The 24,032-nt window shown below is 47.6% G+C and overlaps 1 protein-coding gene across 3 annotated transcripts in view; it reads left to right on the top strand.

Moving 5' to 3' along the window:
- LOC137304791 (SH2 domain-containing adapter protein F-like) overlaps positions 1–23,822 on the top strand; it is a 152,803-nt gene extending 128,981 nt beyond the window's left edge. For all 3 annotated transcript variants that reach the window (XM_067973507.1, XM_067973506.1, XM_067973505.1), the window contains one exon: positions 20,171–23,822. In XM_067973507.1, coding sequence (XP_067829608.1) covers positions 20,171–20,357 — 187 coding nt within the window. In that variant the 3' untranslated portion in view covers positions 20,358–23,822. The remainder of the gene's footprint in view (positions 1–20,170) is intronic.
- Positions 23,823–24,032: the final 210 nt, after the last annotated feature.

Genomic DNA, 24,032 nt, shown 5'->3' with positions numbered 1-24,032 from the left:
GGCGAACATGTGATAATAGACAGTACAACTGCCAAAGTCTGGGCTTAGCCTTTCCCCCACTCTGGATTTCCACAAAAATGTAATTGTTTGAGTAAAATCTTTTGGGAACGTCATCTCCAACTCTGGAACAAAGCAGACATTTCATTGAGAAACTTGGGTAAAGAGCCAACTGATGTGTGTTTTAAATGAGCGCACAACGTTGTGCTTTCCTGGACTATACAGTCCTCCATTGATGACTGGATGCTCCCAGGTTTTTTTCACTTTATATTCCTCATTCTCCCCCCCCCCCCTCTCCCCCATCCTGCGATATTCGTTCCCTGATGGAGTGCACACATCGACACTCTCACTCTTCTTCCCTCCTCACCTGTAGGTCCCCGCTCCGTGTTGGAGTACAGTGCCATGGGTTCCAGCCTTCACCATCTCCCCCGAGTGCCCATTCCTCTCGTGTGAGCATAGAACCACAGATGCTCACAGTGCAGGATGAGGCCATTGGGCCCATCGTGTCAGCGCTGCCTCCTTTGCTAGAGCAATCCAGAGCTGCTGCCCATTGCCTGCCCTCTTCCCGTAGCCCTGTTACTTCCTCTGCTTCAAGCATTTATCTACTTTTCCCTTATAAGAGGAGATGTAATTGTCTCAACCATGTACCAAAGGGTTCCATGCCCCAACCACCCTTCCGAGTATGGATATTTCTATAACCTCTCTCCTCACCGTAAGACCATAATAAGAGCCATAAGAGATAGGAGCAGGAGTAGGCCATTCGGCCCCTCGAGCCTGCTCCGCCATTTAATGGGATAATGGCTGATCTGATTTACACTCTCTCCTGGTTCTGTAGCTTCACAGTATTTACAAAAGGCTGACCTCAAATATCTCCGTTGGTACAGGTGCAGACCAGGAGTTTATGAGGTTTGACCCCGTCCCCCTCATCCGTACCAAGTTAGCTGATCTCCGTCGGGAGTGGTGGGGGGTGGTGAAAGGAGCGTTACAATGGAGCTCAGGATCCCTCAGCTAGCCGGGGGTGGGGGCGAGAAATCAGCCAGCGTTCCTGCAGAAGATCACTGTCCAGTGACCCTGCTGGAAAATGAGGAGAGGACTTGTCTGTGATGGGCCTCCCAGTTGACACTCATTATCCAGGCTCACTTGGGGGGAAGAGGGTGACTGGCACACCTGGACCGGGCCCCAACAAGGAGTCAACGTACTCGGAGGGGAGGGGAGATAACAGAGGGACATGTACGTGTGTATATCTATCTCCATTTACTTATATCTGGAACAAATATCAGTACTTCTGGTCCCAGTTGTTCACAGAGGCGAATATCGCCCCCTTTTTTGTGTCTCGTCCCCCCCCCACTGTTTCCCTCCCTCATCCAAAATGGAAAACTGTTCCCTTCCTCACTTTAAGGAGCACAAAACTGCCCCCCCCCACCCCCCCGGCAAGAAATGGAATCTTCTGTGGAACGTGGCGACCTTGGGATAAAGACTAAATGTGAGCACGAGAAGTTTGATCAGTGTGAGTGGAAGTAACATTAACCACAGGTCCACTTAAAGTGACATTACTCCGTCGATAAAAGACCCCCCCCCCTACACTGGTCCATGAAGGGCGCAGCGTGATTGGAATCAGAGATATGAATAAACAATCTCCTTGCTGTATCCGGCCTGCACTTCACTCACAAAACCCACCAACAAATCATAGTGCAGGAATTAAAACCCATCAGGGACCAGTGGATGATTCTGGGCACCAGTCGGGCTGTCAATTGCCATTTGTTTCGGTTTGAAGCTGTCGTCTACTCTACCCTCCCCGAGAAATAAACATACCAGAGGGTTTAAACTCCTCTGGGTGCACTATTTAGCGCACAGGTCACCGTGGTTTGTCAAGCTGCTCGGTGAGCTATCTTAAGGAAGCCCTTATCCATCAGAAACAATAGCAATTCTCATTCAGTGTGGAGCAGTCCTTCAGCCAGCTTCCCTTTTGCCAGCGAAAGAAAGAAAGAACTTGCATTTATATAGCGCCTTTCATGACCTCAGGACGTCCCAAAGCGCTTTACAGCCAATGAAGTACTTTTTTTGAAGTGTAAACACTGTGGTAAAATGTAGGAAACGCGGCAGCCAATTTGCGCACAGCAAGATCCCACAAATGGCCATGTGATAATGACAAAATTACCTGCTTTAGTGAGATTGGTTGAGGGATAAATGTTGGCCGGGACAAACTTTTCGTCAAAATAGTACCGTGTGAGAGGGCAGACGGGGCCTCGGTTTAAAAATCTCATCGGAAAGACGACACCTCCAACAGTGCAGCACTCCCTCAGTACTTGCACTGGGATTGTCAGCCTAGACTTTGTGCTCAAGTCTCTGGAGTGGGACTTGAACCCACAACCTTCTGACTCCGAGGCGAGAGGGCTGCCCACTGAGCCACGGCCGACATCTGATTCATAGAATAGTTCGTAGTGAGGCACTACATACACTTCATAATCTAACACTCCAGCAGACATTGTGTTAGTGCAACCACACAACCTCAGGTTTGCAAATGGCTCAGGGATGGAGCTTAGGGTTTCTGCATGAACGTTCATCTCATTTAGATTTCCAAGGGACCACGATGTTGTTTGGTGGATCCTTGTTGTGACGCGTGTGGCAGATGAAGTGATCGCCAGTGAACTGATCTGGTGCTGAGTTATCAGGATGTGAATCACGGTTGCGGCCCTGTTGACTGATGAAAGGGCCCTTTTGACAGTCAGGACCAGGGCCCGCGGAGCAGGGTTAGAACCTATTGCAAGCTTCTGGCGAGGGCGAAATCTGTGAGCTTTTATTATTTCATTGGTGTTTTATCAATGGCAACCTAGATGAATGGTGCAAATTGCAGTCTTGTCACTAACTGTGGTGTAATTTTCCCCAGTATTGCTGGACAAGAGAAGGGCCAAATCAGCCAGGATTTCCTCTCTTTGCTGGAAAGTGCAGACATCAGATAAGGACCAAAATCGAACTCAGCCGTGAAGCCCTCCATGGTCAAATAGGTGCCTGAGACTGGCTGTCTGGGATCTCCTGTGATACACGGGCACTTGGGCAGTGCTTCATAAAACTGTAGCCATGATGTGGAGATGCCGGTGATGGACTGGGGTGGACAAATGTAAGGAATCTTACAACACCAGGTTATAGTCCAACAGTTGGCCAACAAGATTCAGCACCTTCAGGAAACAGAAAATGTCACTACCTACTGCCGCGAATCCAATTCCACCAAAGTCTTGTTGGGGGTTAGGGTGAATAGGGAGAGACAAACTCAGTAAATAGTCAGCAAAAAAAAACATTCCAGGAGCACGGAGAAAACACAAGGGGTAGTCGCCGGTAAATTTCTAAACTGTCTTTTAATGGAGTACTTGCTCCTTTTAATCAGCCACTATTCGAACTGTATTGTGTATCAGTGATTTATACTAATCCAGGATTCTAACATTAGGAGACGAGAGATGCCTTTATCCAACTGTTAGGCCTGTGCTGCGTTTCTCTGTAACTCGGTCATTGCCCCCCTCTAATGCCAGTGCACACCCAGCGTTTGGGAAAGGAAACAGTAATTAAAAGGCCCTGAGGCTCCCAGTCGTCCCGACGTTGCCATCGTTTTGATAAACATGATACGGACCCTCGGAGCGGGATATTAGCTGCAGTCCCCGGTTGTCAGTCAAAGACCCCCAAATTTGACAACCAGCCCCTTCCCTTCAAGCCGCCACGTCTTTCTGATGTGACGAGAGGCACCACTCAGGGCAGTCACTGATGGCCACGCTTTAAAGCAGTGCTTTGATTGAGAAGTACTGCTTCAAATGGAGCATTCAGTTTCTGACACTGAATATCGATCTATTTAGCAAGTTCAGAGGGGATTGATTCTGTGCCCAGCTGATCAATGTAGGACAGGGCTGAAAATGACTCGTCGTGTAATGAGGGTGGACTGCAATTTATTTTCCTGAATAACCCATAATACGGGGCGCAACAGGATATTCTTTTTCTTCAGATCTTGTTTTTATATTCATTCTCAGGATGTGGGCATTTACTGCCAATCCCTAGTTGCCCTGAGAAGGTGGTAGTGGGCCACCCTCTTGTGGTGATGGTGCTCCCACAACACATTAGGTAGGGAATTCCTGGGTTTAGACTCTGCAACCATGCAGGGACAGGGATAACGGCCCAATTCAGGATAGTGTGGGACTCGGAGACGATGGTGTTCCCATGACATTGCTGCTCTTATCCTTCTCTGCAGTGGAGGCCACAGAGATGCTGATGAAGAGCCAAGACCAGATCATCTGATTTTAGGGATCAATATTGGCAGGGACACCTCCCCTCCTCTTAGTGCTATGGGATCTTTTACGTCCACGTGAGAGGGCAGACGGGGCCTCGGTTTAATGTCTCACACGAAAGACGGCACCTCCGGCAGTGCAGCACTCCCTCAGTACTGCACTAAAGCATCAGCCTAGATTTTGTCCTCATGTCTCTGGAGTGGGGTTTGAACCCACAACCTTCTGACTCAGGGGTGACAGTGCTGCCACAGCTGACAACAAGACTTTCCGTTACAGATTTCCCACTGCTGGAAAGCTGCCAAACAATACGAGGAGATTACTTTAAATTAATTCTGTTTATTGCGTGTAATGACTCCTTTTCCAAAGGCTGCTTATGTATCACCAATCCATCAGTGACGTTACAATGTTATGTGTTTATCGTCTGAATAACTCATACCGAAGTATCGAAATCGGGTTCTGACATAACGCTAATTAGAAATTCCCCTACTTTATCTCACTGTCCCGCTGAGCTTAATCCACTTCTAAGAACATAAGAAATAGGAGCCGGAGTAGGCCGTATGGCCCCTCAAGCCTGCTCCGCCATTCAGTAAGATCATGGCTGACCGTCTACCTCAACTCCACTTTCCCACCCTGTCCTCAATTCCCTTAGTGTCCAAAAATCTATCGATCTCGCTCTGGAATAAACTCAACGACTGAGCGTTCCCCAGCCCTCTGGCTGATTGCTTCCGATCGAGGAACCCAAGTGAAGGGTCAACGCCCGCAGTGCAGGAGGTCAGCAGGGTTGGAAGGGGTCAAAGGTCAGGTGAGCTAAATGACGACGTAATGGCTCAGTCACCCAAGCTTGGGTGTCAAAGCCTTCGGATTGTGGGAGGAAAAGGAAGATTTTTGGAGGAGGGAGTTCCACTATTCTGGGTCCCCGGGGAAAGAACGGGTTAGAGGAAGAGATTTCCCTCCCTCACCAAAAGCGGACAATTGTTCCTCTCGCCTCTGGGTCAGAAAGTCCTGAGTTCAAGTCCCACTCCAGAGACTTGAGCACAAAACCTAGGCTGACGCTCCCAGTGCAGTACTGAGGGAGTGCTACACTGTCGGAGGTGACATTTGTCTGCTCTGGTGGTTCAGGTAGATATTGTTCAAAAAAGGACAGGGAGTTAAAAAGGAACGCTTGCATTTATATAGTGCTTCTCACAACCTCAGGACATCCCAATGTGCTTTACAGCCAATTAAGTTCTATTGAATAATAATAATGTGGCACTATTTCGAATAAGGACAGAGGAGTCTTTCTTGGTGTCCCGGCCAAAATTTATCCCTCAACCAACATCTGCTCACTTACCTCACTGCTGCTTGTGGGATCTTGCTGTGCCCAAATTGGCTGCCGCGTTTCCTACATTACAACAATGATGTACAACTCTTTAGACCTGAAGCTCCAAGGTGTTGCTCTTGGTTATTTGTCTCAAGTACCTCTCCCTCTGTGGGTCTCTGGTTGACACCAGTTTTAGCTCTGGTATTGCTTCATTCCTCTCCCTGTTACACATGTACAGTGCAGTGGGCGATATGAATCATTTAAGCTTTAAGCTGCATGGGCTCAGATATTATACATAATTTAGACCTTAAACAGAGATGGGAGCGATGCGACAACTCAGTGACTGTGTTCAACACAGTAGGAGGTCATAATGTGTAATTCAGCCTACCTGTCACTCCCCCACCCCTCCAAAGTCTCTTCTTCACAGTAAGCACGCCAGACGGTCAGTAAACTCTCAGGTATGATCCTGGGACCAGTGCTGAGTTTGTTGATCCCGGCAGGGGGATGCACAGGACTAGTTTTGGGCTGGGGTGGGGGGCGGATGAAATCCCGCCGGTGTAACCCAGCTGGGATGGATGCTTCTGTGGGCGTTTGGAGAGAACAGCTGTGAGCATGGCTGTGATGCCCTCCATGCTCGACTGGCCTATTGCCATTCACACATTAAGGCTGGTCACTTGACCTAGCTATAAGAGGGCTACTTGTGAGACCACCCCTGTGGCTAGAATGGGTACGGTAGCATAGTGGTTATGTTACTGGACTAGTAATCCAGAGACCTGGACTAATAATCTGGAGTTATGAGTTCAAATCCCACCACAGCAGCTGGGGAATTTAAATTCAATTAATTAAATAAAATCTGGAATTAAAATACTAGTATCAGTAATGGTGGCCATGAAACTACTGGATTATTGTAAAAACCCATCTGGTTCACTAATGCCCTTTAGGGAAGGAAACCTGCTGCCCTTACCTGGTCTGGCCTATATGTGACTCCAGACCCACAGCAATGTGGTTGATTCTTAATTGCCCACCACCTTCTCGAGGGCAATTAGGGATGGGCAATAAATGCTGGCCTTGCCAGCGATGCCCACATCCCATGAATGAATTTTTTAAAAATGGGACTTTTCTAATCCTGTGCAGCCATTGTATTCTGAAGGACATTGAGACATCTCAGAGGCTGGGGAGGAAGTTAGCTTAAGTATGAGCAGTGATGTATCATGGGTAAGGATGCTCTCCTGGGGCCTGATTGGTTGCCTCAGCAAATTGAGGAGGGATTTCCAAGAGTTTGCCTTGAAATGGCCCACAGGTGTTCAAAATTATGAGGGGCTTTGATAGAGTAGATAAGGAGAAACCGTTTCTCCTGGCAGGAAGGTTAGTAACTAGAGGACACAGATTTAAGATAATTGGCAAAAGAACCAGAGGGGGAGATGAGAATTTTTTGAGAAGGCCGTTAAAAAAGCATATGGGATCCTGGGCTTTATTAATAGAGGCATAGAGAACAAAAGCAAGGAAGTTATGCTAAACCTTCATAAAACACTGGTTAGGCCTCAGCTGGAGTCCTGTGTTCAATTCTGGACACCACACTTCAGTAAGGATGTCAAGGCCTTAGAGAGGTTGCAGAAGAGATTTAGTAGAATGGTGCCAGGGATGAGAGACGTCAGTTATGTGGAGAGACTGGAGAAGCTGGGGTGGTTCTTCTCAGAACAGAGACGGTTAATGGGGAGATTTGATAGAGGTGACAGGGTAGACGAGGAGAAAACTGTTTCCAGAGGCGACATGAGGGTGGGAAAAAAATTTACGCAGCGAGTTGTTATGATCTGGAATGCGCTGCCTGAAAGGGCGGTGGAAACGGATTCAATAGTAACTTTCAAAAGGGATTTGGATAAATACTTGAAATGCAAAAATTTGCAGGGTTATGGGGAAAGAGCAGGGGAGTGGGACTAATTGGATAGCTCGTTCAAAGAGCCGGCACAGGCACAATGGGCCAAATGGCCTCCTTCTGTGCTGTATGTTTTGATTTTTTTTTCTCTCTCACTCTGTGTATTACCCCTCGGGAGTTAGTGTCACTCGTCTGGGCCCTGAGCTTTAATGGAGAGGGTGAGCACGGGGAGAGCTCCTCTCACCTTCCTTACCCTGTGTTGAGCAGCACAGGTCAGCACTTTCAAGAGACGGAGGGGGGAGGAAATTAGAGTGGAGGAGCCAGAAAATGGGAAGCATCAAGCTTGAAACTGCTTTGTGCGTTTTGCACTGAAACCTAAATCATTTTCTTTATTAAAATGCCAGTTTATGATTAATGACCTTATTAGCATTAATAATTTATTCCAATAGTTTACATAGCTGTCTCTGCACACTGACGGTAATCAGTATTGCAAAGCATGAGTTGAATTATGTTTTTTTTGTAGGTTCTGCCTCAAATCCACAAATCCAGAATTGGGTAGATTCACACCCGGTGCAGAGCTCCCAGCAGGAGAGTGCTCACCGGGAGCACGGATGAGGGAATCAGGATATAACAACAACTTGCTTTTATGCAGCGGCTTTAACGTAGTAAAAACATCCCAAGGCGCTTCACAGGAGTGTAATCAGGCAAAAATTAGACACCGAGCCACATAAGGAGATATTGGGACAGATGACCAAAAGATTGGTCAAAGGGGTAGGTTTTAAGGAGCATCTTAAAGGAGGAGAGGTTTAGGGAGGGAATTCCAGAGCTTAGGGCCTAGGCAGCTGAAGGCACGGCCGCCAATGGTGGAGCGATGAAAATCAGGGATGAGCAAGAGACCAGAATTGGAGGAGCGCAGAGATCTCGGAGGGTTGGGGAGAAGTTAAGTATGAGCAGTGATGTATCATGGGTAAGCACGGTCTCCTGGAGCCTGATTGGAAGGGTTGATTTTAAGGGAATGGTGCGTGGGGGAGGGGGGGGTTTAAGATCGGGCCGAGTCGACTTAACGACCTGAGGTGGCTCCGTTCCCGCTGGGCGCCGTCATATCTTCACCAAGACTGAAGTCGGCCGATGCTCCCACTGCAGGCGAGCGAGGGCTTCATTTAAATGTAAAGGTTGCGGTCCGATGACTGATTTTCCCCATCAGAGAAACCTGGTGGGATGCAGCTGAGTGGCCAGAAGAGGCCGAGATAAGTATATAGGAACAGGATCCACGAACATACGAATTAAGGGCAGAAGTAGGCCATTCGGCCTCTCGAGCCTGCTCTGCCATTTGATGAGATCATGGCTGATCTGACCTCAACCCTACTTTCCCGTCTACCTACTATAATCTTTGACTCCCTTGTTAATCAGGAATCTATCTAACTCAGCCTTAAAAGTATTCAGTGACCCTGCCTCCACCGCTCACTTGGGAAAGGAGTTCCACAGACTCATGACCCTCTGAGAGAAAACATTTCTCCTCATCTCCGTCTTAAATGGGAGACCCCTTATTTTTAAACTGTGGCCCCTAGTTCTAGTCTCTCCCACAAGGGGAAACATCCTCTCAGCATCTACCCCTTCAAGTCCCCTCAGGATCTTATATTTCAATAAGATCACCTTGCATTCTTCTAAACTCCAATGTATACAGTCCCACCTTGTCCAACCTTTCCTCATAAGATAACCCCCTCATCCCAGGAATCAGTCGAGTGAACCTTCTCTGAACCGCCTCCAAAGCAATTATGTCCTTTCTTAAATAAGGAGACCAAAACTGCACACCGTATTCCAGATGTGGTCTCACCAATGCCCTGAACAACTGTAGCAAAACATCTCTACTTTTATATTCCATTCCCCTTGCAATAAATGACAACATTCCATTTGCCTTCCTAATCACTTGCTGTATCTGCATACTAACTTTTTGTGATTTGTGTACTAGGACACCCAGATCCCTCTGTACCTCAGAGTTCTGCAATCTCTCTCCATTTAAATAATATACTGCTTTTCTATTCCACCTGCCAAAGTGGACAAGTTCACATTTTCGCACATTATACTCCATCTGCCAAATTTTTGCCCACTCACTTAATCTATCTATATCCCTTTGCAGATTCCCTATGTCCTCTTCACAACTTACTTTCCTACCTACCTTTGTGTCATCAGCAAATTTAGCAACCATACATTCAGTCCCTTCATCCAAGTCATTGATATAGATTGTAAATAGTTGAGGCCCAAGCACTGATCCCTGTGGCACTCCACTCGTTACATCTTGCCAACCTGAAAATGACCCATTTTATGCCTACTCTCTGTTTCCTGTTAGCTAACCAATCCTTTATCCATGCTAATGTGTTACCCTGTACACCATGAGCTCTTATTTTGTGTAGTAGCCTTTGATGAGGCACCTTGTCAAAAGCCTTCTGGAAATCCAAGTACACCACGTCCACAGGATCCCCTTTATCCACGTTGCTTGTTACTTCCTCAAAGAACTCTAATAAATTAGTCAAACACGATTTCCCTTTCACAAAGCCATGTGACTCTGCCTGATTGCATTGAGATTTTCTAAGTGCCCTGCTATAACCTCCTTAATAATAGATTCTAGCATTTTCCCTATGACAGATGTTAAGCTAACTGGCCTGTAGTTTCCGGCTTTCTGTCTCCCTCCTTTCTTGAATAGAAGAGTTACATTCGCTATTTTCCAATCTGATGGGACCCTTCCAGAATCTTGGGAATTTTGGAAAATTAATACCAATGCATCTACTATCTCTGCACCACTTCTTTTAAGACCCGAGGATGAAGTCCGTCAGGACCTGGGGACTTGTCAGCTTTTAGTTCTAATATTTTTTTCAGAACCCTTACCCTGGTGATTGTAAATGTTTTAAGTTCCTGCCTCCCTTTCACCTCTTGATTCACAATTATTTCTGGCACGTTATTTGTATCCTCTCCAGTGAAGACGGACGCAAAATATCTGTTCAGTTCATCCGCCATTTCCTTATTCTCCATTATTAATTCCCCAGACTCACTCTCTAGAGGACCAACACTCACTTTACTTACTCTTTTCCTTTTTAAATACCTGTAGAAACTCTCACTATCTGTTTTTATATTTCTAGCTAGCTTTCTCTCGCACTCTAATTTCTCCCTCATTATTATTCTTTTAGTCATTCTTTGCTGTTTTTTATATTCTGTCCAATCTTCTGACCTGCCACTAATCTTCGGGAATTGTATGCTTTTTCTTTCAATTTGATACTATCTTTAACTTCCTTAGTTAGCCATGGATGGGACGTCCTTCCCCTGGAGTCTGTCTTTCTCACTGGAATGTATCTTTGCTGAGTGTTATGAAATATCATTAAATGTCTGCCCCTGCATCTCTACTGACCCGACCCCTTAACCTAATTTCCCAGTTCACTTTAGCCAGCTCTGTCTTCATGCCCTCATAATTGCCCTTATTTAAGTTTAAAACACTAATCTTAGACTTACTCTTCTCTCCCTCAAACTGAATGGGAAATTCAATCATATTGTGATCACTGCTACCTAGAGGCTCCTTTACAATGAGGTCATTAATTAATCCTGTCTCATTACACATTACCAGATCTAGAATAGCCTGCTCTCTGGTTGGCTGTAGAACGTGCTGCTCTACGAAACTGTCCCGATCTGTATCTTAACTCCATTGAGCAATCTTGGTTCCATATTCCTTAATACCCTTATCGAAAAACAATCTATCGGTCCCAGTTTTTAGACTTTCCAGTTTGATTTTTGATTGACCAGAGGAGCAGGAAGAAATCCTTGGGCCTCTCGTTACCCCAGCCCTTCCTCTCTCTCCCCCTCCCCGCACCAGGATTCTTCTGCCCCTCCCCTCTCCACCCCGAGCCCCTTCCACTCCCCGCAGCACTTACCTTATGCCGTGGCCCAGTTCCCGTAGGTCCCTAAATTAGGCCCCTCGATTCCCGCTCCCGCCCACTGATCAGGCCGTGGATCTAACTGGGTCTCTAATGAAAGTTGCGATCGGCTGGGACTCTGTGTCCCCGGATTTCCCGGGTGCGGCGGCAGCTCAAGGCTCACATGCACCCCCTTTAAAATCAGTGTCTGACCCGTGCTCCCTATGGGTGCCACTCCCCACTGGGAGAACCAGCCCGGGATTTACCCTAAAGTGCTTTATTTTATTTTTTGGGGGGAGGTATCGCTTTGAGAAGCTATTTTCAAAGGTCCGTTTTACGGTTGCCGCTTGTTTAGTTTGGATCATGAGAGAGCCGTGCCCGGACCTGAGCCTCCCGCGTTCACACCAATAAAACCGGCTCCCTTATCCCAAAATGGGCCTGCGATTCTGCTCCAGGATAAGGGAACAGGTTTAGCGGTCAGCCATGGCTCACTGGTAGCATTCTCGCGTCTGAGTCAGAAAGTCATGGGTTCGAGCCCCAATCCAGAGACTTGAGCACATAATCCAGACTGACGCTTCAGCGCAGTACTGAGGTAGTGCTGCACTGTCGGAGGTGCCTTCTTTCGGATGAGACGAGGCCCCGTCTGCCCCCTCAGATGTACGTAAAAGATCCCAAGGCACTATTTCAAAGAAGAGCAGGGGAGTTGTCCCCGGTGTCCTGGCCCATATCTATCCCTCAACTATCAGGTCATTATCACATTGCTGTTTGTGGGATCTTGCTGTGCGCCAATTGGCTGCCGCGTTTCCTACATTACAACAGTGACTTCCTTTTCACAAAGTACTTCATTGGCTGTAAAGCACTCTGGGATGTCCTGAGGTGGTGAAAGGCCCTATATAAATGCAAGTTCTTTCTTTTCTTTCTCAGTAGACTGTCCTTGGTTTCAGGGCTCTGCTCCATTTGGCCAACACTTCCAGGAGATCACGTCCTCTGCCTGCTTTTTAATGTCGCCGCCTTTTCCGACAGAGTTGGTGTGCATCCCACAATGAAGCTGCTTCATTTGGATCGGACACTGCTTTCCTCGCCCTGTTCCATACCACTGCCAGGGGGCGTTCAGCATCGCAGCGTAAATTCTTAGAAGCTTTCTGTCGGGGATTGTGTTTCATCCGGCTGCAGAGTTTGTATCAAATTCAGTACCAGGGGCAGAGTCGCACTGACGGTGTCCTGGCCCAGCACACCATATCCCCAGTACTTTATGGGATAATGATAGCAGTAAGTGGTTCAGCTTAAAGCCTCATGAAAAATGCATGCACAGCCTCAGGAAAACTAGCAGCCAGTCCATCTTGTGTATGCTGAATGCAGCTCCAAGCCCCATTAAAGTCTAATTAAGTTCTAGGGGCTTCTTGTTACGTTTGTATATTCTCTCTAATAAACCCGCAATCTTAAACACTTGGGCTGTTCGTCGCCCGAGTTAGCCAGTTTGCAAAGCAAAGTACCGACAGTGGGTAGTATCTTGACAATCGTTTAGTAGTGAGTGTATATTGTCTAGGAGGGCCTGGTTGTTACGTCTGTGTGTGTATCTGTGTGTGTGTGTATCTGTGTGTGTGTGTATCTGTGTGTGTGTGTATCTGTGTGTGTGTGTATCTGTGTGTGCGCATCTGAGTGTATACATATGTGTGTGTGTGTACCTGTGTGTGCATATCTGTGTATATGTCTGTGCGCTTATGTGTATATCTGTGTGTGCGCATGTGTGTGTACCTGTGTGTGCATATCTGTGTATGTGTCTGTGTGCTTATGTGTATATCTGTGTGTGCGCTTCTGAGTGTATACATGTGTGTGTGTGTGTGTGTGTGCATATCTGTGTATATGTCTGTGCGCTTATGTGTATATCTGTGTGTGCGCATGTGTGTGTGTGTACCTGTGTGTGCATATCTGTGTATATGTGTGCTTATGTGTATATCTGTGTGTGCGCGTCTGAGTGTATACGTTTGTGTGTGTGTGTGTGTGCATATCTGTGTATATGTCTGTGCGCTTATGTGTATATCTGTGTGTGCGCGTGTGTGTGTGTGTACCTGTGTGTGCATATCTGTGTATATGTGTGCTTATGTGTATATCTGTGTGTGCGCATCTGAGTGTATACATGTGTGTGTGTGTGTGCATATCTGTGTATATGTCTGTGCGCTTATGTGTATATCTGTGTGCGCGCATGTGTGTGTGTGTACCTGTGTGTGCATATCTGTGTATATGTGTGCTTATGTGTATATCTGTGTGTGCGCGTCTGAGTGTATACGTTTGTGTGTGTGTGTGTGTGTATCTGTCTGCGTGTGTAAGTCAGTTTCCTATACTTTGCTAGCCATCTGAAACTATTCCCCTTCCTGTACTCAATCTATTCTTTCTCGTTAAAAAAATATATGGGTTTAATGCTACAGCAAAAAGCTTACAATATAAAATCGAGTCAATTAGAGGATAATAACCTGATCCAAAATAAGGCCCACATTACAGATCCCAAAGGCTTTCTTTAAAGCGTGTTTGGAATCGATTAAAAACAAGTCACCTCCGTAACCATAGAAATTCAGTGACCTTTGCCAAAAATAAGACTTCATTAATGGAACAAGAGAGAACGATAACACGAAGAGTAGGGATCGCTGTGGGACTCAGGGCCCTTACCCCCGAGGACGAAACAGGAGATGAACCAATTACTGAAGCCAGCTTCTTACTGTCTCATCAAGGCCTCCTCAGCCGTGGGGCCTTCTCGTAGACTTCCGTTTGCAAAGCAAATCAGGACGTCTGAAAGCACTTCACTTACAGTTAACTACCTCGAAGTCCAGCGACTGTTGTTAGGCAGTTTTTTGTACACAGCAAGATCCCACAAACAGCAATGGGGATAAATGACCAATGCATCTGTTTGTTTTTTTTTGGTGGTGTTGATTGAGGGAAGAGTGTTGGACAGGACACTGGGAGAACTCCCTGCTCCTTCCAGGGCCACGGGATCTGTGATATGCTTCCACACCTCGGTTATTAATATCTCATTGTAGCTAACAGCAAGATCCCACAAGCAACAGTGAGCTGAATGATTAGTTAATCTGTTTTTGGTGGTGTTAATTGAGGGATAAATATTGGCCAGGGCATCGGGAGAACTCCCCTGCTCTTGTTCCAATAGTGGCCGTGGGATCTTTTACGCCCGTCTGAGAGGGCAGTCAGGGCCTCAGTTTAAGGTCTCATCCGAAAAACGGCACCTCCGACAGTGCAGCACTCCCTCAGTACTGCACTGGGAGCGTCAGCCTAGATTATGGGCTCAAGTCTCTGGAGTGGGACTGGAACCCACACTTCAACCCACATCTACACTTCAAAGTAATTCATTGTATGGGACGCACTTTGAGATGTTTCTGGAAGATGTGATAAGGCCCTATATAAATGCAGAACTTTCTTCTTAAACTCTCCTCCTCACTTAAAACGGTCAAAAATAATTTTGCCCGGAACGGGCAAATTAGCCACTTGACAATCATTTGTACCTCGTCTTCACCTCCCTCTTTACTTCATCCTCTCCGACCTCGCTCAATTCCTGTAGGGAATGCCTACTTTTACAGTGGTTCTTAAACCTGGACGAATAGTCAAGCAAAGAAAGTCCCTACTTTCGTTAGTAGTTTCGTTAACCAAAAGTGATTATTTAGTGATATAATTCACATAAGCATGAAGCAAGATGCAAGCATCCGTACTCTACACTTAAACAAGCAGCAAGCAAATCAAGTAATACACATCACTTTAAACACCCACAGGATGAGGCTACACGGTATAGACTTGCTCAAGTACATAAAAGGCCATTTTCAGAGATCCTGGCTTAACTGGAGCATTCATCAGACAAGCCAGCACCCAAAATAAAAGCGTCATGGTAACAAGAGATTGTGGTGAATGATATTTTATTTGGACAGGATCTTTAATCAAGCTCGTAAATACCGTACTATATCCTGAACTTTGTTTTCAGATGTCTGAGAGGAGTAAGAATATTTTTTGAAACCTTGTTGAAATGAAAAGGAAATAATTGGCTTCAATATTGACTTGAACTCCCGTTGTGATCGGTTGCTGTAATTTTATTTGGTGACGGAGTCAAGGAAAGGGCCAAGTTCCATATCATAGGACAGCGCCAAGTTTTGATTTGAGATGGCGCGTTAATGGTGAGGTGACGTCAAGCTTAGGATTTTAAGAGCCTGTAGATTTTAGGATGGGGGAAGACTGGGGGATGTGGCGGGTGGGACGTCCCACAGTTTTTTAAGGTCTTGGAAAAGGATGAGTTAGAGGAGGTGACAGTGTGATGATGGAGAGAGGAGGAGGATGAGTACAAGGGAGTGAAGTTCAGTGAATCAGAGAGCAGAGGAGGATTGATAAAAGAGAGAGGCAGTAAAGACTATAAAAGAGAGTGACAGGTTAAATGCTCCCGTTGAAACACTTGAATAAGAACATAGGAACAGGAGTGGGCCATTCAGCCCCTCGTGCCTGCTCCGCCATTTGATAAGATCATGGCTGATCTGTGATCTAACTCCATATACCTGCCTTTGGCCCATATCCCTTAATACCTTTGGTTGCCAAAAAGCTATCTATCTCAGATTTAAATTTAGCAATTGAGCTAGTATCAATTGCCGTTTGCGGAAGAGAGTTCCAAACTTCTACCACCCTTTGTGTGTAGAAATGTTTTCTAATCTCGCTCCTGAAAGGTCTGGCTCTAATTTTTAGACTGTGCCCCCTACTCCTAAAATTCCCAACCAGCGGAAATAGTTTCTCTCTATCCACCCTATCCGTTCCCCTTAATATCTTATAAACTTCGATCAGATCACCCCTTAACCTTCGAAACTCCAGAGAATACAACCCCAGTTTGTGTATTCTCTCCTCATAACTTAACCCTTGAAGTCCGGGTATCATTCTAGTAAACCTACGCTGCACTCCCTCCAAGGCCAATATGTCCTTCCGAAGGTGCGGTGCCCAGAACTGCTCACAGTACTCCAGGTGTGGTCTAACCAGGGTTTTGTATAGCTGCAGCATAACTTCTGCCCCCTTGTACTCTGGTCCTCTAGATATAACGGCCAACATTCCATTTGCCTTCTTGATTATTTTCTGCACCTGTTCATGACACTTTAATGATCTATGTACCTGAACCCCTAAGTCCCTTTGGACATCCACAGTTTTTAACTTTTTACCATTTAGAAAGTACCCTGTTCTATCCTTTTTTGATCCAAAGTGGATGACCTCACATTTGTCTGCATTGAATTCCATTTGCCACAGTTTTGCCCATTCACCTAATCTATCAATATCGCTTTGTAATTTTATGTTTTCATCTACACTGCTTACAATGCCACCAATCTTTGTGTCATCGGCAAACTTAGATATGAGACTTTCTATGCCTTCATCTAAGTCGTTAATAAATATTGTGAATAATTGAGGCCCCAAGACAGATCCCTGCAGGACTCCACTAGTCACATCCTGCCAATGTGAGTACCTTCCCATTATCCCTACTTTCTGTCGCCTTTCGCTCAGCCAACTTCCTAACCAAGTCCGTACTTTTCCCTCGATTCCATGGGCTTCTATCTTAGCTAACAGTCTCTTATGTGGGACCTTATCAAATGCCTTCTGAATCGTGAGAGGGTCTAAAATATTCCACAGCACTACTTCGAAGAAGAGCATGGAATTCTGTCCCATTTCCTGCTCAACATTCCTCCCTCAACCAATGCCACCAAAACACATTAACTGGTCATTTATCTCCTTTGTGGGATCTTGCTGTGTACAAAGTGGCTGCCGCATCCACCTACATCACAGCGACCACACTTCAAAGAACATTAGCGTCAGCTTGGCTCAGTGATAACACTCTCGGCTGAGTTAAAACATTGTGGGTTCAAGATCCACTGCTGGACAACACTGAGGGAGTGCTGCATTGTCGGAGGTGCTGTCTTTTAGATGAGACATTAAACCGAGGCCCCGTCTGCCGTTTCAGGTGGATGTAAAAGATCCCATGGCACTATTCGAAGAAGAGCAGGGGAGTTCTCCCCGCTGTGCTGGGGCCAACATTCCTCCCTCAACCAACGTCACTAAACGGGCCGTTCATTCATTTGTTGTTTCTGGGACCTTGCTGTGCGCAAATTTGGCTGCTGCACTCACCTACATAACAACGGTGACTGCACTTCAAAAGTTCCTTGATTGTGAGGTGGGGAGTCCCGAGCATGTGACTCTAACTCGGGACCGTCTGCTACTCTAACTCGTCCTTTCGCAAGGCCTTAATAACCGCTGACCTCCTCACCTCCCTCAATCTTCCCTAGCCCTAAGGTCTACACAAACCAACGTCCTTTCTGCTTCTTTTCTTAAATCTACCCCCTTAATTTTTGGACCCAGTGCTGAGTCCAGCATGTCCCTGCGCTGCCTGTTATTTGAAGCTTGTTGTGTTGTCACACCCCAGCCTGTCATTTCCGGGGGAAGGAAACGATGGGTTCTGTGAGAGCAGATAGCTGCGAGCGGACAATACGCTGAGGCCTCGCAAGATTGCGGGTCACAAGCGATTGACAACATGCAAGAAAGAAAATAGAGAGAGAGGCTCTGGCCTTCATTAAATTAACCAGCTCTGAAAGCCTTTTACAGTCAGAGGTAATCGCTCATTGTGGGGCTAACCAGACTTAAAGGGGCCCTCACATTGGCAGGAGACTGGTGGATGGTACTCGAGATATAATTTATAGAGCGCCATTAACGTAGTAAAATGTCCCATGCGTTTCACAGGGGCCTTTGAATATAGAAGATCTAATTGAGGTGTTTAAGATGATTGAAGGATTTGATAGGGTAGATGGAGAGACACTATTTCCTCTAATGGGAGAGCCCAGAACAAGGGGGCATAACCTTAAAATTAGAGCCAGGTCGTTCAGGGGTGATGTCAGGAAGCACTTCTTCACACAAAGGGGAGTGGAAATCTGGAACTCTCTCCCCCAAAAAACTGTCAATTGAAAATTTCAGAACTGAGATCGCTAGATTTTTGTTAGGCGACGGGTATTAAGGGTTATGGAACCAAGGCGGGTAGATGGAGTTAAGATACAGATCAGCCATGATCTAATTGAAAGGCGGAACAGGCCCGAGGGGCTGAATGGCCTCCTCCTGCCAATGTGTGAATACTTACCCATTATCCCATGTAATCAGACAAAGATTTGACAGGTGGTCAAGGAGGTAGGTTTGAGAGCAGCAAAAATGCCCCACTGTCAAGCAATTGAAAAGGTATCCAGTTCCAAAGATGCTGGGGCTTTTTTAAAACTCCCGTTTCTTTATCATTAGCCCCAGGAAGCTGCCTCTTTAGCAAGCTGGCTGCTTGCCCAGGTTAGACAGGTTAGGTTGACCGAGTGTGGGGGAGTCCTGCAAGAAGCAGGCCGAGGAGACTGAGATTCTAATGAACTGGCTAATTTACAACAATGAAAAGGCTTAATTGAACTCGGGAGGTTTCGGTAACAAGAGGGATTTAAGCTCGGTTAGTGTTTGTGATCTTGTTATACCTGTGCTGTATCTTACCAGAATGTACGGATTTAGGGTAATTAGAGACACTGTACTTTGCTCCCATGGAATCCCAATAACCTCTGATCTTCTCTCCTCTCCTGAATGTGTTAACTCTTGCTGTGCTGGGACATGATTCCTTGGGCACTGTGCCCCCACTACCCTCGCCCCTCTTCCCACCCCCACTCCCGCCTCCGTGCCATTCTTCACATGTAATTCTAGACAGAGTGCGTGCAGACCGGCTATTTGGCTACAGGAGGCATGACGCTGAGCCCGATCCTCACCAAAAAGGTTACAGACGTGTACTTTTCAGCAGGGCTAAATGGATAGTTCCCAGAAGATGGAAAGTTTGTTGTTGCCCCCCACCTCCATCCGGAGGCACTGAGGCCAACTACAGCCCCTCTCCCCACAGCTGCTATCGGGGCTGAGGTTAGCTCACTGACGGATCACTGGAGCTCTGACCTTCCTGAACTGTATGGCTCACCTGCCAATCCTGTCCAGTCAGCTGCACATGAACCTGCCAGTCAACGGGTGGCCCGATGGTGGCTGAGCGAGCAGTGGGCACACGCTATTGGTGCTGCCAAGCTGCGCTGGTTAATCTCTGGCAGTGCCACACACACACACACACACACACCCCCCCGAAGGCTTCCCAAACCATGCCGGCCTGCCGCCGAGCTTCCTCGATGGCGGAGAGTGGGCCGCCCGGCCACGGAGGAGAGAGCTCGAGCAGCCGTCTGTGCGGAGTTTGGTTTGGAGACTCTTGAGGGCGGTGATTGGCTCCCGTGCGGCTCAAACACGCGGCCGACCGCCGGACGGCGGGCGTTTCGGTCACCTCACCGATCGACTTGCCGCTAGCACAGGGGGCACCAGCGATCGACGGCAGGGTCGGTCGGATGCCGGTGCAATAGTGTGTAAAGGTCTCGGGGAGTGACGTTTATCAGCACTCAGCAGGCACTTCCTCTGCCGCATTGCTCAATGGCTCTGATCTCAGGCTGTAAACTCAGGGCAGGAGCATCCTGCTTTTCCTTTCCCACCATCAAAAGCAGGAGTCTAACTTCATAACACTCTCATTACCCTACTGAGGCTCATTTTCTTTTTAACGTTCTGAAAACGTCCAGCACTGTGCCCACCTTGAGCCCAGCCCACCAGGAACAGTGGTGGGAGTAGAATCCATAGCAGTACAGAAAAATGTTGAAGGGGTTTGGGGAACGGCTCGAAATCAATAGCTCGCGCAGAGAGCCGGCACAGGCACGAGGGGCTGAGTGGCCTCCTTCCGCATGGCGAGATGCTCCGTTTTAACCGTGTGCTTTAAATTTCTTGTCTGCAGGAGTATCCAGGGGTTTATGCACATGAAACTCACCCGAACCAAAGAAAGCAAATACGTCTTGGGCCTGAACAGCCCCCCGTTTGACAGCGTGCCCGAGATAATCCACTACTACACCAGCCGCAAGCTGCCCATCAAAGGAGCTGAGCACATGTCCCTCCTCTACCCAGTGGCTATTAGAACACTATAGCAGTCCAACTAGTCCCAGCAAGTCCCACAGACCTGACTTGTACACTGATTTTATATATATATATATTTCGAAACACTCAACTCACACAGAGGCAGTCCAGAGAAGGCAACCTTTGACCTCCAGCCAATGGCGCTCCACGTGCATGCAGCGAGCGACCAGAGGGACTGGTTTCAGAGTTCAGCCCGTGGAGTTCCCCGCCATCCCAACACCGTCTGTGGAGTTCCCCGCCATCCCAACACCGTCTGTGGAGTTCCCCGCCATCCCAACACCGTCTGTGGAGTTCCCCGCCATCCCAACACCGTCTGTGGAGTTCCCCGCCATCCCAACACCGTCTGTGGAGTTCCCCGCCATCCCAACACCGTCTGTGGAGTTCCCCGCCATCCCAACACGTCTGTGGAGTTCCCCGCCATCTTAACACCGTGTGTGGAGTTCCCCGCCATCCCAACACCGTGTGTGGAGTTCCCCGCCATCCCAACACCGTCTGTGGAGCTCGCCGCCATCGCAACACCATCTGTGGAGTTCCCCGCCATCCCAACACCGTCTGTGGAGTTCCCCGCCATCCCAACACCGTCTGTGGAGTTCCCCGCCATCGCAATACCGTCTGTGGAGTTCCCCGCCATCGCAATACCGTCTGTGGAGTTCCCCGCCATCCCAACACCGTCTGTGGAGTTCCCCGCCATCCCAACACCGTGTGTGGAGTTCCCCGCCATCGCAATACCGTCTGTGGAGTTCCCCGCCATCCCAACACCGTCTGTGGAGTTCCCCGCCATCGCAACACCGTCTGTGGAGTTCCCCGCCATCCCAACATCGTCTGTGCACCATTCCCGATTCCTCCGATCACACCAAACCTCGGGGCCAGGATTCCCGACCCGAGTTCCAGACCTTCGGCCAATAACTTAAGGATTTGTGGGAACTGATGATTGCTGAGACTCATTGAAATCCAGGAGTGATGTTGGAATCTTTACCTAATGTATATTTGTGGGGAGTTTTTTTCCAGTTAATTTTTAGAGACAGATTTGGGTTTGGAAGGGCCTGTATCCAATTTACAGCTCCTGGTGGGTCTGAGGGGCACAAAACTGCCCCCTAATTTAGTGCTAAATTGACAACTGGACACAGGCCAAAGGATGACTAAGGTGGGAAATGGGAAAATGGCACAGTGGTGCAGTAGGAGGCGATCTTCTGGGGCTGGGCTAAGCTTCACTGACGGGACAGTGTAGAGGGAGCTTTACTCTGTATCTAACCCGTGCTGTACCTGCCCTGGGAGTGTTTGATGGGACAGTGTAGAGGGAGCTTTACTCTGTATCTAACCCGTGCTGTACCTGCCCTGGGAGTGTTTGATGGGACAGTGTAGAGGGAGCTTTACTCTGTATCTAACCCGTGCTGTACCTGCCCTGGGAGTGTTTGATGGGAGAGTGTAGAGGGAGCTTTACTCTGTATCTAACCCGTGCTGTACCTGCCCTGGGAATGTTTGATGAGACAGTGTAGAGGGAGCTTTACTCTGTATCTCACCCTGTACCTGCCCTGGGAGTGTTTGATGGGACAGTGTAGAGGGAGCTTTACTCTGTATCTAACCCTGTACCTGCCCTGGGAGTGTTTGATGGGAGAGTGTAGAGGGAGCTTTACTCTGTATCTAACCCGTGCTGTACCTGCCCTGGGAGTGTTCGATGGGAGACTGGGTGCCTGAAGTGGGGAAAGTTCCATTCTCCAGTGCTTACATCTCTCACCTTGAAGAACACAAATGGAAAATGAATAGTGACCTTAGCAGTATTTGACCTCTGACCTCATGCTTCACTTAGCCATATTCCTGTATTCATGTGCTAAACACCATCCAGTATTGAAATAAGTGACAAAATTTCACTCCTCACATGTAATCGGAGCAGGAACGTGGGGGGTTGTGATACACTTGGTGAAGAGAGGCTGCTTTTAAGAAAACCCAATGGTGAGACATGGTCATGAGGCAATAGTGCAGAAGATATTCCCTTGAATGTCCAGGGAATCAGGGTAGAAATTGCTGGTAGTAATATAACTGGATGAGCACAACACATTCATGCAACAGTTCTCTGTGTACTAGTTTAGCGGCCGCAGATATTTTAAATGGGGCACACAGGGATGTTTTACTAACACATTTAGTCTTTGCTTTGCCAAAATCATCAACAGTAACTTCTACATTTCCCCGCTGTGTTCTAAAACTGTGCGAGTTGCAATTCTGCTTTTATGACCTAGGAGCTGTTTACGATTCGGTCACACTCCACTTCAATGGAGAAAACACTTTTCAAGTTCAGTAGCAGACAACATTGGAACACACAGAGGGGTCGGACAAAAATAGGTATAAAGTTCTTCAGGTGAAACCTTCCAACAGAACAGTTTTGGAGGGTAGTTAGTTCAGACCCTCAGTTTTATGGGTGCAGTGGTGTCATGGTTCTGTTACTGGACTAGTGTTCCAGAGAACACGAGTTCAAATCCAGCCGCAGCTATTTGAATTCAATTTTTAAAAATCTGAAAATCAAAATCTGGTACAAGTAAAAGTGACCATGAAGCTGTGGGATTGTCGTTAAAAACCCAACTGTTCCACTAATGTCCTTCAGGGAAGGAAACCTGCCGTCCTTACCCGGTCTGGGCCTACATGTGGCTCCAGTCCTCACACTAACGCAGTTGACTCTTAACTGCCCTCCGAAGTGGGCCTAGCAAGCCCCTCAGTTGTGTCAAATCGCTATTGGGCAACTAGAGATGGTCACTAAATGCCGGTCTTGTATGTAATGTAAAAGCAAAAGCAACTTCTGGTCGTCAGACTTCCTAGTCTTGGTACAAAGTCCATCGATGTTATCACTACATTACATGTGACCCCAGTGGCCCGTTGGACACAGGCAGCAGCTGTTACGTAGTTACAGGCAGGAGGGTCCCTGGTCGGTCGACCTGAACTTGGGCAGCAGCTGGGAGACTGTAATTGGTGTCAGGAACTTGGGTTAAAGAGACGGGAGGATGGGAGAGCAGCCAGGGTCCCTGCTCCTGATGCAGCGATTCCCGCTGGGAAGTGCGGGCGCGTGGAGATTGGGAGAGGGCAGGGTCGGGGTCCGCTGCGATGCCCCTGCAGCTGAATATCCCACCGGCATGGATGGTCAGGGCTCACACCTGGATTGGGCACTTGGCCACGGTACCAGGGGGCAACCAGTGCCCGTGACACCACGTCCCAGCCAGGGTCAGCACTTTCAGAAGAGGAGTAGAAGAAGAGGGGAAAAGTGAGGGGGAAACATTTAGCAAACAGATGATAACACCCCAGGAGTTAAACAACTCAATGCTGCTTGAAGCTTACAATGTGAGGTCGATTCCTTAAAATGGTGAACTACACTGTGTGAGGCCCTTTTGGTACATGTTTATTTATTAAAAATAGTAACTGATCTGCAGGAAGTGTGGTTTCTGATATGATGTATCTATGAAAATTAAACTTTCGATGCTTCTTTAATATGATCCGACCTTTGGTTCTGGGACATGTTCAGTCGAGGACGTTTCACTCGGTGTCACCAGGTTTATGTCGAGGGCCACAATCCCAAACAATGTCCCTCTCGGGAATGGGCCATTCTCTCTCTCGGGAATGGGCCCCGCTCTCTCTCTTTCTCTCTCTCTCTCTCTCTCGGGAATGGGCCCCGCTCTCTTTCTCTCTCTCTCTCTCGGGAATGG

Source organism: Heptranchias perlo, chromosome 38 (assembly GCF_035084215.1).
Source record: "Heptranchias perlo isolate sHepPer1 chromosome 38, sHepPer1.hap1, whole genome shotgun sequence".
NCBI classification, from domain to species: domain Eukaryota; kingdom Metazoa; phylum Chordata; class Chondrichthyes; order Hexanchiformes; family Hexanchidae; genus Heptranchias; species Heptranchias perlo.
Note: the sequence above shows the minus strand (reverse complement) of the source record. Positions and strands in the feature narration are given on the sequence as shown.